Source organism: Bos mutus, chromosome 8 (assembly GCF_027580195.1).
Source record: "Bos mutus isolate GX-2022 chromosome 8, NWIPB_WYAK_1.1, whole genome shotgun sequence".
NCBI lineage: Eukaryota > Metazoa > Chordata > Mammalia > Artiodactyla > Bovidae > Bos > Bos mutus.
The window spans coordinates 924,563-941,102 of NC_091624.1; the positions used below are offsets into that span (position 1 = coordinate 924,563).

Genomic DNA, 16,540 nt, shown 5'->3' on the forward strand with positions numbered 1-16,540 from the left:
ATGTATTTGACTCTGGCGGGACGTGAAAAAACGGCTTCAGGGTCCGCGTTTTTCCCACTGACTCACCGAAGAGTTAAATCACGGCCTCCAGAAGCCCCTCAGTCGGCCTGTGGCGACGCCTCCTGCGCACCGGCCCCATCCTCGGAGGGCGGCCGGGGAAGCTGCCGGGGAGAGGGTTTCCAGGCCTGGGGTGAGTCCCACCGCGGACTCCGAGGAAGGGCCGGCAGGCGGGCGACCACGAGGAGAGTCCGCCTACTTGGTTTTGAAAGAACATTGACCGCCCACTTCCTGAATAGTTCACCCCAAACTTTACAACTTTTGCAGGCGCCTCGGCAGTGCCAGAAGCACTCGGGCTCAGAGAAGAGTGGAAACTATTTTTGGCATCCAGAAGGGCGGCTGCGGGCCGCCGAGCGCAGTCGGCGCTTGGATCGCGGACTGCCTTTTCGGAGTTTGAAACTCTAATCAGGGGCGCATCCGAACAGGCCTCGGGCGACTCGGCGGCAGCGCGGGCGGGATCCCCAGGGGAGCGCGGGGGTGGGCGCACGGTGCCAACTGGAGCGCCGGGTCCCCGTGGCCCCGCCGCGGCGCCCCAGCTGGAGACGAGGGCGGGGACGGGCCCCGCGCGCACACCCGCTAGGAACCCGGCTCCGCCCGCGCCTTCCCGCACTCAGAGCGCGGCCCCTCCTGGAACGCGGCGCAGGGGAGCCCAAGAGAGCCATGCGCCCACCCGGGCCCGGCTCTCCGCGCCCCGCCGGACGCGGGTCAGAGAGGGGGGCGTCAGGAGGGCCCCCCCGGAGCCGGGACAGGGGTACGGCGCCTGGGGCAGGAGGGGGAAGCGCCGAGTCGGAGGAGAGGGGGAGGGGAAAGGAACGCGGGAGAGGGGGGCGCCGGGCTCCGGGAGCAGGGGGCCCGAACAGGGCGGGGGAGGATCGGGCGAGCATCAGGGCCAGCGGGGCGGGGGGCTTTCCCCGGCGGCCCCAACGACTCCCCCGGCCGCGGGGACTCCGAGCTCCAAACAAAGGCGGCTCCGGAGGCGGCGCGCGCTGCGCTCAGGTCCGCCCCCCGTCCGGCCACGGAGGACAAAGGCCCCTCCGCACGATCCCCGGCCGCCCGGCGCGCCCAGATTCCCGGAGCCCTGCCCCCGGCGCCCCGCGCCCCGCCACACGACCCGGTCCCCGGCCGCCCGGCGCGCCCAGGTTCTCGGGGCCCTGCCCCCGGCGCCCCGCGCCCCGCCGCACTCACAGGATAGAGGTCTGCGGCGCCACGGCGGGCACGGCCTCCAGCAACAGATGCATGCAGCGCACCGTGGTGCGGAAGCACAGGCAGCGGCTCGGACACCCGTTGCTCGGCCTGGGGGCGACCTCGGCCAGCGCCCCCCAGCACGAGCACAGAACAAGTGCCAGCAGGCAGGGGCGCGCGGCGCGCACGGCCATGACCCACGGCGTGCGGGGCGCTTGGGCGCGCGGACCGACAGCGAGGGCCCGGCGCGTCCACCGCCGGCTCCGGACTGCGCCCGCCCGCCGCCGAGGCGCGGCCCACTTCCCAGCTGTGCGCCGGGGGCGGGGGGCGCCAGCTGTGCACATGCGCGCGGCTCCGCCCTTCCCGCCCCCACCTCCCCGAGGGCCGGGGCGGGGCGAGGACCTCCTGCCCGGAGCGCGGCGGCCCGGCGGCCCCCGCTGCGGAAGACAGGTTGGGCCCCCGGGGTCCAGTCCCAGGTCCGCGCTCACGGTCTGGGGCCTCGCCTAGCGGCCGTTGCCACACGTGTGCAATAGGAGCTTTTGTTGTTTCAGAAAACACTGTTAGAGGACTAAGCAAGTTCCAGGCAGGATTCCAAGCGCTTTCTCTCTCTCTCCCCTCTCTGCCTTTCTCTCGCCCCCTGCCTCCACTGCGTCTCTCTCCGTCTCTCTGTTTCTGTCTGGCTGTCTCTCGGAGACCTGCCTCCAGACAAGCCGCTGGGGATCAGAGCCAGGGTCGGGCTCCCTGCCTGGGCCCACGAGGCCTGTCCGCCCCCGCGCCAGCCCCAGCCCTAGCCCTGTCCTGCGCACTGCGGACCCCAGGGCACGGTGAGAAGCCTACAAGACGTTTGGGTAGAGGTCTGTGTTTAGGGTTGGCCCAGGTGGACGCTCAGTGTCCTTTAGTTTCCTCCCTTGTGGCCACGGCTGGAGGAACCCACTCAGCCTCCCCAGGGGGCCTCGCTGGAGCCCCCAGAAGACACAGCAAGGGCCCTGGGCCGAGACCCTCTTTTCTAACACTTGACTCCTGAGGGTCCAGTTACAGCTGAGGAGGTCCAGTCCAAAGCCCCACGGTCACCACGTCCCAGCGTCAGAGAGGAGCCTGGGTCTGTTCTGACCCCCACTGTCTGGTGGCCGGTCTGACTACTGGCAGAGAGGTGGTCTCCCCAGGCTGCTGTGGGGATGGGGCGGCGGACGCTTGCCTGTGTCAGCAGATTGCTGCCCCTCCGTGGTCCCCAGGGCCTGGCTCTGGGGGAGCTGAGCTGGGGGCTGGCCCGGCCCCCCCGAAGCTGGCGTTCTGGAACCACTGGAAGCAGCCTTCCCAGTCTCCAGGGGCTCGGACACGCCAGCCAGGCGGCCTGTGTGCTCACAGTCACAAGTCCCCCGGGGCTTCACACTCCTTCTCAAATGCTGTCTGATTGCCCCGCATGATTTTCAAACTTAGGTCAGAAACTCCAAACTTCACTGTCCTTTTTTCTTCTGAATATCTGATGAGATCCTCTAAGATGTTTCATCAGACCCCAGCAGTCACCCCTGACGTCCTCACCTACGCGTGTGAGTTGAAAATCCCTGTGGATTCCAGTTGTTCCTTGAGTCTCGGTCAATTTCTGCTCTCCGTCCTCCCTGCCATAACCACCAGCAGTTCCAACTCTGCCCCTCGCCCTGGATCCCCCGCTAGGACCCCACCTGGGCCTGCCGGCCCCCTTCCTGCAGTGGACAGAGAATGTGCGGCTGCTTTGACTCTGCCGCCCCTCCCCAAGCCCAAAGTCTCCAGGCCCCCCAGGTTTCAGCGGGTAAAGGCCGCTTTTCACCCACCCCAGGAGCAGGCGTCCGCAGCAGCACACGTCCGGTTCAGCACCACTGTGGCTCATACGTGTCCAGGCTGGGCTGTCACCCCCAGTGGTTTGATCAAACATGAGTCCCAGTGTTGTGCTGAAGGTGTTTTGTAGGTGAGACTGACAGTGGTGAGCCTGGGCAAAGAGGAGCTCCCTCCGTACTGTGGGGGAGCCTCAGCCACTCAGTTGAGGGTCTTTAGAGTAGAAACCACTGAGGTTTCCTGGAGAAGAGATTCCGCCTCACGGCCTCAGCATGCGCTGCCCCCTGAATTCCCAGCCTCCTGGCCTGCCTCTGAAGCGTGCTCCAGCAGTGCCCACGCTGCAGGAGGGGTTCTGTGAGCCCTCCCCTCCCCCGCCCTCCCCTCCCAGCCTCCCCTCCTCCCAGTTCAGCAGGGACACTCTTTCCTACTGGGCTGTCTCTGCTTCTGCACCTCCTGGGCGGTGTGTTCCGCGTCCGCCCCCTAGAGGCCCAGGGAGGCCTCACATCCGCCCCCTAGAGGCCCAGGGAGGCCTTGCACCTCGGGGATCCTGACCTTCTCCCCTTCACTGTGGCCCTCAAGCCTCCCAGGCTTTCTGTTGCCCAAGCCCACGTGACTGTTTGCATTTCTCTCTGCAGACCGCTTCCCGAGCTTCATTATCTGCCCGCGATCCTGTTATCTGTCCTGCAGTAAACAATTCCTTCCTGGTGTGATTGTGCTGCCTGCTTAGACGTGCATTCAGAGAGACCAGGAGCCCCGTGGAATGCTCTGTGCTCTGTGAGCGGCACCCCAAACTCTGCAGCTTCACGCGGCCGTGAGGGTGGGTCGCCCGCCCGCCTGCTGTCTGAGCACCCGCCCAGGGCCGGGCCTGCACGTGACTGCTGTCCGCATACTTGAGTATCTAAGCTCGGTGACATCCCGAAGAGATGTGAGTATCCCCAGTTTGCAAATGCAAAACCCGATGCTCAGTGAAGAGCGTGTCTTGTCTAGGCCCCATCACTCATGACGGGCAGGGAGGGGATGGGATGCTGACTCGGCATCACCCCTGCCAGGCCCTGACCTCACCTACTGAGCTGGCTGGTGGTGGGGGCCCCCTCCTGCAGGTCACTGGGCCCAGCCTGTGCCCCGCTGGTCCCTGCTGGCCTTCTCTGGAGACTCACTAGGGCCACGGGGGCCACCCTCCTGGGGACGCCGGGTGCCCCCGCAGCCACAGCCCCAAGCCGGCAGAGGTGACTGATGGCCAGTTTCTCCCTGCTTAGGGGCCACCCTCCCCCCGACCCCCAGGGGCCCAGGCTGTGCTGAGAAGACACCCAAGTGCCCGAGGGGCCCCCAGGGACAGTCCGCACTTCCTGCTACTTCCAGGGCAAACCTGCCTTCTGTCTGCCCATCGCTCCTCAGGAGTCTGTGAGGAAGGGAGCATGGGGTTTAGAACAAGAGAGACTGGGCAGCGGCCTCCCAAGCTCCATGACTCTGGTGACCGTCTCACCCTCTCGGAGCCCCGGGCTCCCGTCTGTCATGGGAGGAAGCCGTCTCACACTCACAGGCAGTGCTGAGGGCCTGGCGAGAGATGTGGGGGCCGCCCCCCCTCCGGGGACGAGTGTCCTCCTGGCGGGGAGGCTTCCCGGGTCTGGAGACTGGGGGGCCATTCCCAGACGGTGAGTCAGCCCTGGAGAACCTGGCTGTGCCTGAGACTGCCCCCCTCCCCAGGGCCTCGCCGGCATCTTCCTGCCCGGCGCCAGCCCACTTACTGGCAGCCCGCAGGGAGGGCGTGGAGGTGCTCTGGGGAGGTGCTCCAGGGGAGGTGCTCCAGGGCATCACGGGCGGCATGGTGGCCAGCAGAAGGCTGACCCCACAGTCCTGGAGGCCAGAGGTCAAGGTTTGCTCCTCCCCGCCCCTCTGCAGCCCCTAGTGCTGCTAGCGGGGCCGCACCGGGCGGCCGGCCACGGCCCGTCTCCAGGAGGGCTTCCCCCGGTCTGTCCTCATCCCCATCTCCCTGTCCTTGGAGGGACATGCCGGCTTAGGGCCCGGGGTGCTCCCCCCTGATGCTGGCCACGTCTGCAGCAGGCCCGTTTCCAGAGCAGGTCACGCCCCGAGCCCGGGCAGGACTGGGTGCTGGACAGACAGCCAGGCAGGGTGGTGATGAGCCCAGGGCCCTGTTCCCCGCTGCTCCCGCCCCAGGCTGCCCCGTTGAAGAAAGGGAAGGAACAGACAGGGGCCTGCTTCACAGGGAGTTCCCTATGGGGATGAAGGGGGCGGGGTCGTGCCGGGTTAGGTGTGGCTCCGTCCCAGGCGCAGGCAGGGCTCTGCGCTCCAGAAACATCTGCAGATAAGCCCGAGCTGAGCGACTTCACTTTTACTTTTCACTTTCATGCATTGGAGAAGGAAATGGCAACCCATTCCAGTGTTCTTGCCTGGAGAATCCTAGGTACGGGGGAGCCTGGTGGGCTGCCGTCTCTGGGGTCGCACAGAGTCGGACAGGACTGAAGTGACTTAGCATCTAGCATTAGCCGGAGTGCAGGGCTGTCTGTGGAGGACGCGCGGGCGTGGGAGGACACGAGGACCTGCACGCTTGTGTCTCACCCCAGACAAGGACGTCGGCCACGCCGGGCCCCGTCCCCGCTTCAGGGCCGCCTGAATCCCCCACCCTGGGAGCGCGCACTCAGCCCTGTGCACGTGGCATCCCTTTATTGTCCTGAACTAGAAGACTCTTCTCAGCCAAATGGGCCTGCAGTCAGCTTGCCGCCAGTTACAGCCCTCCCGGCTGACACGTGCCCGTGTTTACTGTAACCCACTCGGCTTCCCTGTCCTGCACCCACTTGTTGAGAAGCTGCTGTCCTTACATCAGGTAGAGCCTCTTTTCTCACATTAAAAAAAGAAAGGAGTTGTTGTTCAGTCACTAAGTCGTGTCCGACCCCATGGACTGCAGCATGCCGGGCTTCCCTGTCCTCCACCGTCTCCTGGAGTTTGCTCAAGCTCACATTGGTTGCTTCAGAACAGTCATCAAAGCACGCCAGATGACTAAATACACCCGCTTAGAGTCTTTTTAGCCTAAGATGGATGCAGCCCCAGTGGGCTCGGCCCTGGGGCTCCGGCCGCCCCTTCGGAGCTGGGCCCGCATGGGTGCAGGGGTGGCGGTTGGCCGGCAGTGGGCCTGGCCCTGGAGCCCAGGTTCCCTGGGGCCGTGTCCTCCAGGGCTCCTGTGTTCTCCTGGAATGCTCGCCCCCCGCAGCCCCGCCGGCACTGGGCTCAGGTCCTCCAGCAGGAGCTCTACCATCCGGGGCCCCCTCCCCAAGGGTTTCACCGCCCAGATGGCTGCTGTCACAGGACCGCACCCTGACAGACTGTTGCAAGCTGCCACCCTCCCACCCCGCCTCCAAGACCGGCTCTCTTGCAAAGGCCCCTCGAGGCCTGCGTCCTCCCCTCCCCTTGAATCTGCTCGCACTCTGTCTCTCAGGGTGGGGCCCTTGTGTTTCTCCCGGGACCCCTGTGCACACTCTCCCAACCCCCGCCTGACTTCTGCACCTCCTCTCCTGCCTCCCTGCCTGGAGTCAGCCCATTTCACAGGCTGGTCTTCGGAGCCGCCAGGGTCAAGGACCCGGCTTCCCGCCCTCCACGGCTTTGAGCCCCGAGGCAATGGCTCGCAGGCAACACTCCCGGAGACCATGGAGGCGGGGACCCTCCGCTTAGAGTGTCTGAGCGCGTGCCACCCGCTCTAGCTTGCGGTCTGCTGGCTGCAGGCCCGTCCCCTGCCTGGGGGCTGGATGGCAGGCCCGGGTCCAGAGGGTCATAGCCAGAGGGGGGCTCTCAGGTGCTGGGCTCCTTGCCACCATGAAGAAGGTGCATGCACGTGTGCAAAGGCCTGGGACAGACGTCCGAAAGAAACGGGAAACAGGACGTCATCGTCTTCCGCAGGCGAGCTCAGCCTGTGGTTCCACCGTGCTCCCTGACCCTGGGCTCTCCCAGCACAGACTCCAGAGGGCTGTGTCCGCGGTCACTGACCACTAGCGGCAGGTGAGCCTCCGCCCCCTCCCCTGCACTGACTGGGGCTCCGGTCCCCTGAGGAATGTTCCAGAAGGAATGTCACGTGTGGGCGCAGAGCAGGGGAGGTTGGAGAGCTCTTGCTGGACCATTGGTGCCTGGGGGGCCCAGACCTGGACGCCCACGGAGCCCTGAGCAGGATGTCTACCAGCATTCCCCGAGTCAGCCGACCTTCAGGTCTCCTTGAGAAAATCTTAGCGGAGCCCAGCAGGGTCAGCGTCTGCTGTGAGGAGCCAGGCTGAGAGTAGAACTTCCTTCGGTCAGTTCAGTTCAGTTCAGTTGCTCAGTCGTGTCCGACTCTTTTCGACCCCATGAACTGCAACACGCCAGGCCTCCCTGTCCATCACCAACTCCCAGAATTTACCCAAACTCATGTCCGTTAAGTCGGTGATGCCATGCAATCATCTCATTCTCTGTCAACTCCTTCTTCTCCTGCCTTTCCCAGCATCAGGGTCTTTTCCAAGGAGTCAGAGCTTCCCTGGTGTCCCTTCAACACCGCTTTCCTGGGCTCCCAAGCCGGGGCCTGCTCCTGCCCTCCTGCTGAAGGCCCTGCGCCCGACGTGAGGCTGGGCCAATCAGAACGACCGAGCCTGGAGCAGAGGAAGGTTCACCGCGGGGCTGAGCCAGAGGAGCAGGCAGCTCTTTTCGGCAGACCCAGACTCCCCAGTGGGCTTCAGGGGGCAGTTTTAGGGGCAGGATGTGGGGCGGGGCTGTGGGGTGTGTGCCTTCCTTCCAGTGGGGGGGAGGGTGGTGGGAGATCAGGGCAGTGCCCGGGACCCTGGGCTCAGCCTGCAGCCCGTCCTCTGGGGTGGGGCTCTCACAGTGTCCGGCGTGTGAGTCCTGGGGGGACGGGACTCTGCACCCCCCAAGACTGCGCCTTTGTTTGCTGGCCGCTCCTCCCTTCCCTGATTGGCTACTGCTGGAATCTGCGCTTGGGAGCAAAAAGAAGGTCTGGGAGGCTGAAGACTGTTTCCAGGAAGAAATGGGGGAACCCAGAATGGTTCCGTACCTGAGAGGGCCCCACAGGGTCCTGACCGTTTTCACTCCTGGGGTGTCAGCTGGGGGCCTTGCAATATGAATGATTAGCAAGAGGAAATTGAAAGTTTACCCATGGGGGCACCTCCTGTCCACAGCGGAGGCGCCCAGGCGGGGAGCATCTCAAAGAGGAGCCTTGGAGTTCAGGTCTAAGTACCGTCTTCCACTGGGCTTCCCTGGGGCTCAGACGGCAGAGGATTTGCCTGCAATGCCAGAGATTAGGGTTCGATCCCTGGGTCTGGAAGATCCCCTGGAGGAGGGCATGGCTACCCACCCCATTATTCTAGCCTGGAGAATCCCATGGACAGAGGAGCCTGGCAGGCTGCAGCACATGGGGTCGCAGAGTCGGACAGGGCTGAGTGACTAACACTTTCACCATCTTCAGTTAAGGCTGAGAAAGAGTGTGTGGAGGCCAGTTGTAGGAAGGGGACTCAGAATAATTAACAGATACAGATACGGTTGTTGTGCAGACTTAAGTCTCTGGTGATTTGCTATCAGCCTTCTCTCCTGACTCAGACCGGAGACTCCCTTACAGACAGAGATTTCCCTTGTGGATGAAAAACCGTTTCTGCCATATCAGTAAACATTGTTGCAGACAGCCGGCCACTGAAGCTGCCCTTGTACCCTGGTGGTGAGCCCCCAGGGAGCCCGGAATGAGGACACTCCCAGGGTGGGCTGAGAGTGATGCTTTGCTGGGCTGGCTTGCTGAGGACTTGCCGGGAGTAAGTCTCTCAGATGGCTTTCAGGGAGAGCTCTGAAGAGGTGAGGGAGGAGCCAGGATCTATGAGAGCTTTTGCAACAAAGACCAGGGGGTCAGAGCATCAGAAGACACTATTAATTACAGAAAACCAAGCATCTCAGGTTGGTGAATTTAGCCCCTTTCTATGAATGGGAAGAGGCAAGAGTCGGCTCGCTGGCACCACTCCCTTGATGTGCAGCTCACGACCTGCCGGGCCAGTGTCCTGGGCTTTCTCACCCTGAGCCCCTCTGCCCCGGGGTGGCTGCGGCCCCTTTGTCTCCACTCCAAGTCCCCCCAGGACTCACTTTCCAGGGCAGCTGTAGTGGTTGGGTGGCTGCAACATTGCTGGTCTACTCATGTTAGCGTTAGTCACTCAGTCGTGTCTGACTCTGCGGCCCCATGGACTGTAGCCCGCCAGGCTCCCCTGTCCACGGGATTCTCTGCAAGAACACTGGAGCGGGTTGTCCTGTCTCCTCCGGGCATCTTCCTGCATTGGCAGGTGGGGCGTTACCACTGGCGCCACCTGCAGAGGCTGATACACAGCAGCATGTTTCGCTCACAGCCCTGCAAGCCCAGTCTGGCGCCAGGGGGGTGGGCTGCCAAGGACAAAGCTCACGTTGCCAGAGCTGCTGCAGGTCTTTGCTCAGAACCTGGAAACCCTCACCTTCGGCAGGAGTGAATGTAAAACTCTGAATTAAAGTGTCCAGAGATGAGAGTGGAAGCCACACACCAAGAAAACAAGCCCAGCTGGAACCAGCGGGGACCACGGTGGTGACAAGCCTGACCTCCAGCAGAGCCCAAGTCTCACTCGAAGCTGGTCTTACTACTTTAGATACTAGATGACAGACCTACCAGCGGCCGTGGGAGGATGCAGACTGGAAAAGGACAAGACGGGGTGGCAGCCGGCTCCCTCGGAAAAGCCCCGATGCCTCCCCGTCGTTAGCATTGCTCCTCCTCTGTCTCTACTCTTGGGAATTAAACCGCCCTCTCTGGGTTGGGCAAGAATTGCTCCATGAACTTGGTTCCTGCTTTTCCGTTCTTTGGCCACTGAATAAAGACTGCGCTGTGTTGATCTCGACTTTGGTTTTAGCTGCTCCAGCCTGAATGAGAAAGGAAAGTCTCCTGCCATAGCAGGGAGCCGCGGCCTGGCCGGGCCCTGAGCAGGGTCCCCTCAAATCAATTCGGTAGCACGTGGAGGACCCCAGCCCGAGGCAGGACCAGACTCTGGGGGAGACTAGACACCCCCAGAGCTAAGACACCGAGCCCGTCCGTGGATCAAGGATAGGTGGGTGGGGAGGAGCTAAGACACCGAGCCCGTCCGTGGATCAAGGATGAGACAGGCTGAGATTCAGATCCAGAATCAGGAGACATGCTCTCATTCTTGAAAGTGAAAGGAATTCTACCCCTTGTTCTGCAGAAAAGAAAAAATTCAAAAATGTGCCCATGAGCTAATCTTTCGAGCTTTTATCAGATAAGCGAAAGTATTTAAGAACATTTTCAAATCAACACTTCACTGGATTCCCAGAAATACTTTTGTATTTTGGCAGTACAGCAAATGATAAGACGTGATTCCCAGCACAAGTGAACTGCAGAATTCCAGCTCCTCTAGCCCTGGAGATGCAAGGCGGGAGCAGGAAGTCTGGTTGCTTCCGGTTAACCAGCCGGTCCGGCCCCGTCAGTGAGGCAGCAGGTAGAGCACAAGCCAGGCGAGGAAGGGAGATTTCAGGGAGACACGTGGGAGTCTGCACCGGCAGGCAAGGGAGCAGCAACACCTGTGAATATCGATGTGAAATAAAACTCATGTCTTATGACAAGACAAGGAAAAGTGAAGCATGAAAAGTCTTCTCTGCCCTCTGGCCTCCTCTCCTGCATTAGGCATCGCCTGGACCACCACATCGGCAGGAATACCCACTCAGCTAAAGAGCAGCCTTCTGCCAGCATCAGCAAGACGACTCTTTATCGAGAACACTTGTTGGTAATCTCAGACGAGGTCACATGAACCACTGCAGTGATGATGCTTGCATCTGACCATGTACCATTGCTTTGACGTACAGTCCCCTGGCTCAAAAATCATTCATAACTGTGCCTTGATTTCTGGTGGGTGGACCAGTTCTCAGGGCTTTCTGAGATGCTCCTCAGGTCATAACCCTTGAATCTGGCTCAAATAAAGTTTTCCATTTTTTTCTTAGATTGACTGATTAATTGTTCATCAACTTAAACTTATTTTCTAGATCCTCCTGTTGATAATCTATTATCTTCTCAGATAATCTATTACCTTCTTGCTCCTTTATAATCAAGAACCTACTTCTGTTAAACTGAAAAATCAACTGGATTGTCATTTATCCCAAATCTTTTCCCATGTCCAAGCTCAATTCAAAAATTTTTCCTTACTCAAAAAATCATTTTGAGGCAACTTAAGGAGTATTTATATTACATAGAAAGAAAAGGCAAACACGTAGATAAGGAAAAGAAGTCATTAGAAAATTAAGAACTGAGGCGGAGATCAGAGCCTGGAGAGGACTCTAAAGATAGAGAGGAGACCACAGTGTTTGGCTGGACATGAGCCAGGGCTCCTTCAGACCAGCTGAGAGGTGCTGGCACAGGATGCTGCGTTGGACACGAAAAAGGAGCCCCCAGGAGCTGGGATGTGTTGGCTTCCTCATATCAGGCAGGTTTGCCTTATCTGCATTGATTCTGGTGGGAGTTGATCTTCATGTTGTTTTTACATTCCATTCAGCTTATACAGTGACCAATAACTTTTGGGGCATTTTGGTGAAAGTGAAAGTCGCTCAATTGCGACCCCAGGGACTATACAGTCCGTGGAATTCTCCAGGCCAGAGTACTGGAGTGAGGAGCCTTTCCCTTCTCCAGGGGATCTTCCCAACCCAGGGATCTAACCCGGGTCTCCCTCATTGCAGGCAGATTCTTTACCAGCTGAGCCACAAGGGAAGCCCAAGAATACTGAAGTGGGTAACCTATCCCTTCTCCAGCAGATCTTCCCAAGCCAGGATTGAACCAGGATCTGCACTGCAGGTGGAGTCTTTCCCAGCTGAGCCACCAGGGAAGCCCAGGAATACTGGAGTGGGTAGCCTTTTACTTCTCCAGGGATCTTCCCAACCCAGGGATCGAACCCAGGTCTCCTGAACTGAAGGCAGATTCTTTACCAGCTGAGCCACTGGGAAGCCTGAGAATACTGGAGTGGGGAGCCTGTCCCTTCTCCAGCAGATCTTCCCGACCCAGGTAATGGGAGGAAGGTGCAAACTCCCAGTTACAGGGTGATTTGGTGCTGGGACGACCACAGAGCCGGGAGCAGAGTTCAAGCTGCTGTAGGGCCTGAGGACCATGGGTTCCATGAGCCCTCATCCCAGAGGAAAGAAAGGATTGTGGCCTCTTTCTGGCCCTTTCTCTGTGTTGTGTCTGTGCGAGGGGACGACTGCTGAATGTGAGCAGCTCACAGGGCAGATGTCCCACCATCACATGCACACCTGCATGTCGATTGCCTCCCAGTAGAACTGGGGTGGGAGGGACGAACCACACACAAGGAAACGAGGCTGCTAATCTGGTCACTCAGAGAGACTTTGCGCGATGGTTTTTGTGAAGAAACTTCCAGATCTAAAGCTGTGCAAACGTAAAAGGAGAAAGGACAAAGAGTCACGTTTGCTTTCCTCGATGTACCTTTTAACTTGCTTCAGGCCCGGGGCTCCCCCGTGTTGCTCTGCTGCACTGAAAGGTCCGCACCCCCAGAGCTGAGTGTGGAGGGAGTGGACCGTCCCAGGACCCTGACAGCTCCGGGCCTCCTGCCGCAGAGGGACAGGGACCAGGGACCAGGCCCCAGGGAGCCGAGAGGCTCTGCTCACTAAGGGCTCTGCTGCTCCTGGTGACAGGGCTCCCGGGAGGAGGCAGGAGGCTGCTTTGGGCTCCAGAGGGGAGCTGCCAATGGAGTCATGGGCGCGCAGAGCATCCGCATCATCCAGGCCTCCTCACTGCCCGGGGTGGAGGGCACGTGGTGAGGAGTGTGGGGTGACCCCGGGGGGCACGTGGTGTGGAGTGTGGGGTGACCCCGGGGGCACGTGGTGAGGTGTGGGGGGTGACCCCGGGGGGCACGTGGTGAGGAGTGTGGGGTGACCCCGGGGGGCACGTGGTGAGGAGTGTGGGGTGACCCCGGGGGTACGTGCTGCAGATGTGGAGTAACCCTGGAGCCTCTTCTCCCAAACACCCTGGAATGCACACTCCGGATCTTTACTTTCTAAAACACCGCGCCTGATCCAGGGTGAGAAAAGCGTGGTCGCAGCCGGCTCTGTTGGTGCGTGCCTGGCAGGACCCATCAGGAGGGCTGTTTCAGACCAGAGGCCCAGGACCCGTGTGGCTGCTGCCCCGTCACCCCATTCTCACTAGAGGGACCCTGGCTTCTGGCCCGCCTCCTCACCCCAACTTTGGTTTCCCAGGGGCCCATGGTTCCCCGGCTTTGGTTTGCTACTCGGGGCCGAGGAGGAGAGCAGGACTGGACAGACCCCCCCACCTCCCCAGGCTCAGGGGGCTGGCAGGACCACCAGAAGCACTAACACACGTTGGTTTGACCCAACCTTGTTGCCACTCAGCTGTTTCTTCACCGCCGCATCATTTTGTTTTCTGTGCTGTCCCCTTCATCACAAGCATCGTGTTAGTGTGGATTTGTAACCGTCATTTCTGGTAACACCATGATGTTCCATGAAGTGCCTTTATCTCATCTGCTCCAGCCTCCCTCTGTACTAGGACTTTGAGGGTTGGTTTCACTTATTTCAGTGCATTTTCAATTGTTTTGGTATTTTAGGAGGGACATCTGGAATCACCAGGTCAAGAATTTTGTAAGATTTCTGACCTTCTTGCTAACCTGCTTTCCGTCATGTTTACACTGATTTTCAGGGCAAGATGCTTTCGACCACCAAGCTGAAAGATTTCAGTCACGACAGCAGCTCCTCGATGTTCCGCCATCTGTTGAACTTCCGTGATCCTGAAGACGCGCCCTTTCACGGAGGTGTGCCCCATGGTCTGAAGAGACGGGGTGGCGGGACCCTAAATTGCCCCCCAGGACCCCACGCTCCATCCACCCTGGTGCAGCTGACCCAGTGCCAGGTGTAAGATATGGGCAACACCTGCTGAAAGACGGGCTCAGAGGGCGTGGAATCTCGGAGCACAAAGTGCTGCTGGGACTCCAGGAAGGCCGGGAGCCGCTCGGCGCCGAGGGGCCAGGGGTGGCCCTGTGGCAGCTGGGAGAGCTGTGAGCCTCTGCACCCCAGGCCCGGGGAGATCTGTGACGGGTGCGAACCTTGGGACGTGGATGCATGCTGCATGATGACTGTGTCCATCGGGAGGGGCATCTGCATCTGTGAGGATGTCCCTGCTCTGGGGGGACACCCGCATCAGACGTGACCTCAAGAGGAAACAGTAGGGGTGACAGCAAGAGGTGTCACGTGGCTTCTGGACAAGCTCAGGGGCAGTGCTTCCAGGAACAGTCCCGTCTGTGCTCATGGACCTCAGGGTAGACGGGTCAGCCTGCAGCAACGTCGTCGCAGAAGCGGCCGTGGCTGGGGAGAAACGCCCGCTGCCCCAGACCCCATGCGCTTCCAGACTCAGTGAAGATGCACACGCAGCTAGAGACCCTTCGTGCTACAAATGTGGTAACACCTTTTTTATTTAGAGTAAGATGTGTTAACATCCAGCATGACAAAATTTGTACAAAGTTCACAATTTAAAAATGAATATCACTGCAACTTGTGATTCCACACATTTATAGCAAAATTAAAGTGTCAACAAACCCATGCCGTGTAGTACAAAAATAAATCAAACTTCAGTTCCACAGAGAGCACGATAAATATTTATACAAAATTCTGTCTTAATAAATGATTACTTAAATTAACTTAGAAATGAATATGAACAATAAGTTATAATAAATAAACTCTGATGACTCACAATAATTCCATATGAAAGGTCAGCATTCTAATATGTGACACTTTTGTGATCCCTATATAATAGTCACAGATAACTTTGATTTGATATTATGTACCAACGTTAGATGAGCAGCAGATTTGTGCTTAAAACCCCTTTCCATTGTACATAGGTGAGAACAATTAGAATCCCAAACTGATACTACCTATTACGCTACGAAAAGCATCACTATAATTGGCAAAGAAGCTGCAGACAACGACAGGGTGGGGAGATGCATGTGCCAATATGAACAACGGGGGCCGCGCGGAGGCCGCCCCGGACGGGATATGTGGCCGCAGGTGGCGAGGCGCACCTGGCTTCAGCTCTCAAAAAGGCAATTCTGAGCAGGGCAGCTACAACGAATCACACAACAGAAAGAGGGCCCCGCAGGGAAGGCGCCGTGGCGCCCGAGTCATCACACAATCTTCTCCCAGCTAATTATTAAAGTCCTCCTGGAAAACTGTAAGCTTTTGTACAGTGAACAGTATAAAGTGCCGCTGGGATGTACATGTATTTATACATATATATATACCGAGGTTGAGTATTGTATCAGAGTATTTGTGGTGAGGTCCCTGTAATGTCCCGTAGCATCATCAGGTCAGCGGGGAGGCCTCCTCGGATTCCTCCAGGGTCAGAGTCACGAGGCTACTGACACGGGAATTGCACACCTCCGTACGGATATATAGGACAAGGTAAGTGCAAATAGTCGACTGGCACGCTGTGGGGACAATGACCCTGTAAGTCCTGTTCTGCTAAAAATATTTTTTTTTAATTTTTACAAAACCCATCTTTTTTTTTTTTCATAACAAAATTTTAAAGTACTTTTGTACTTCCTGCATAACATCAAGACATGGAAGGAAGAATGCTATCACATGTAAATCAAGTCAACAGCAATCGAAAACACGACAGGTCGTCCCGGGGACGCGCGAGGAAGGGGAGCGCGGCGGTGGAAAGCGGTCTTACGCATCGCGGAGTGCAGTCGTCGGGGGAACAGTCAGTCTGCAGGGTGGAAAGGAGTCTGAGATGATCTAGTGTAAAGCAAAAAGTGCTGAAGGGCATTTAGTTACTCCCACCATCTGACGGCATTCGTTCCTAGAGAAGGTCGCGACCGAGCCAACAAGGCTATGCGAACGTTCTAGGGTCCGCGGGCCCCGCCGGGCCGGGGCCGCACGTGGAGCGCCGTCCGCCTCTGGACTGGACGCGGCCTCCCGAGGCCAGCGCCGGGCGAGGCGCCGGTCTGCGCCGCTCTCCCACCCAGGCCGGCCCGCCACTCAGCCCGGTCACGCGAGGACTGGCACCGTCTGCCTTTATCCCCCACGGGAAACTCACGACAGTGACAACAGGAATGGTAACTGGATAAGGTGGGAGGGGAAAGAAAGAGTCTCAAAGGATCTTTGAGCGCAAAGGAAAACACACGGATTCTGTTGGGTAACAGACGGTTCCGAGGGCGAGGAGCCCTCGGGGAGGGAGGAGAAGGTTGCTCCAAAGCGCCCGAGAGAGGAGGAGGCGTCTTCGGGTCGTCCACCTCTACTCTGCCCCTGTCTTAGCTGAAGGTCCCACCGTCACACCATGTAACGCTCAGGAGTTAATTTAAAAGTGCTGTTTAAGCTGCTTTGAATCTTCTGCCAAGTTTCCATGGCTTGATGTTGTCTTACAATAAATTACTTATCTCATTTCTTACAGTTAATCCATATGCCATTTCCTTGGAATGCAAAAAAC

General features: G+C 59.0%; 1 protein-coding gene and 1 long non-coding RNA gene across 4 annotated transcripts in view; one reads left to right on the top strand and one right to left on the bottom strand.

Moving 5' to 3' along the window:
* The window catches only part of PXDN (peroxidasin), a 65,373-nt gene extending 63,812 nt beyond the window's left edge, over positions 1-1,561 (bottom strand). For 2 of the 3 annotated variants that reach the window (XR_011465016.1, XM_070374964.1), the window contains exon 1: positions 1,243-1,560. Coding sequence is in view for 1 of the 3 variants with exons in the window: in XM_070374964.1 (XP_070231065.1) it covers positions 1,243-1,433 (191 nt within the window). In the remaining 2 variants the exon portion in view is untranslated. Of the gene's footprint in view, positions 1-1,242 lie in introns of all 3 variants that reach the window. The other variant, XR_011465017.1, reaches the window with a different exon arrangement.
* LOC138988855 (uncharacterized) lies at positions 462-16,488 on the top strand. The gene is made up of 3 exons (XR_011465018.1): positions 462-808; positions 3,684-3,973; positions 13,760-16,488. It is a non-coding gene; the product is annotated as an uncharacterized lncRNA (long non-coding RNA).
* The last annotated feature ends 52 nt before the right edge of the window (positions 16,489-16,540 follow it).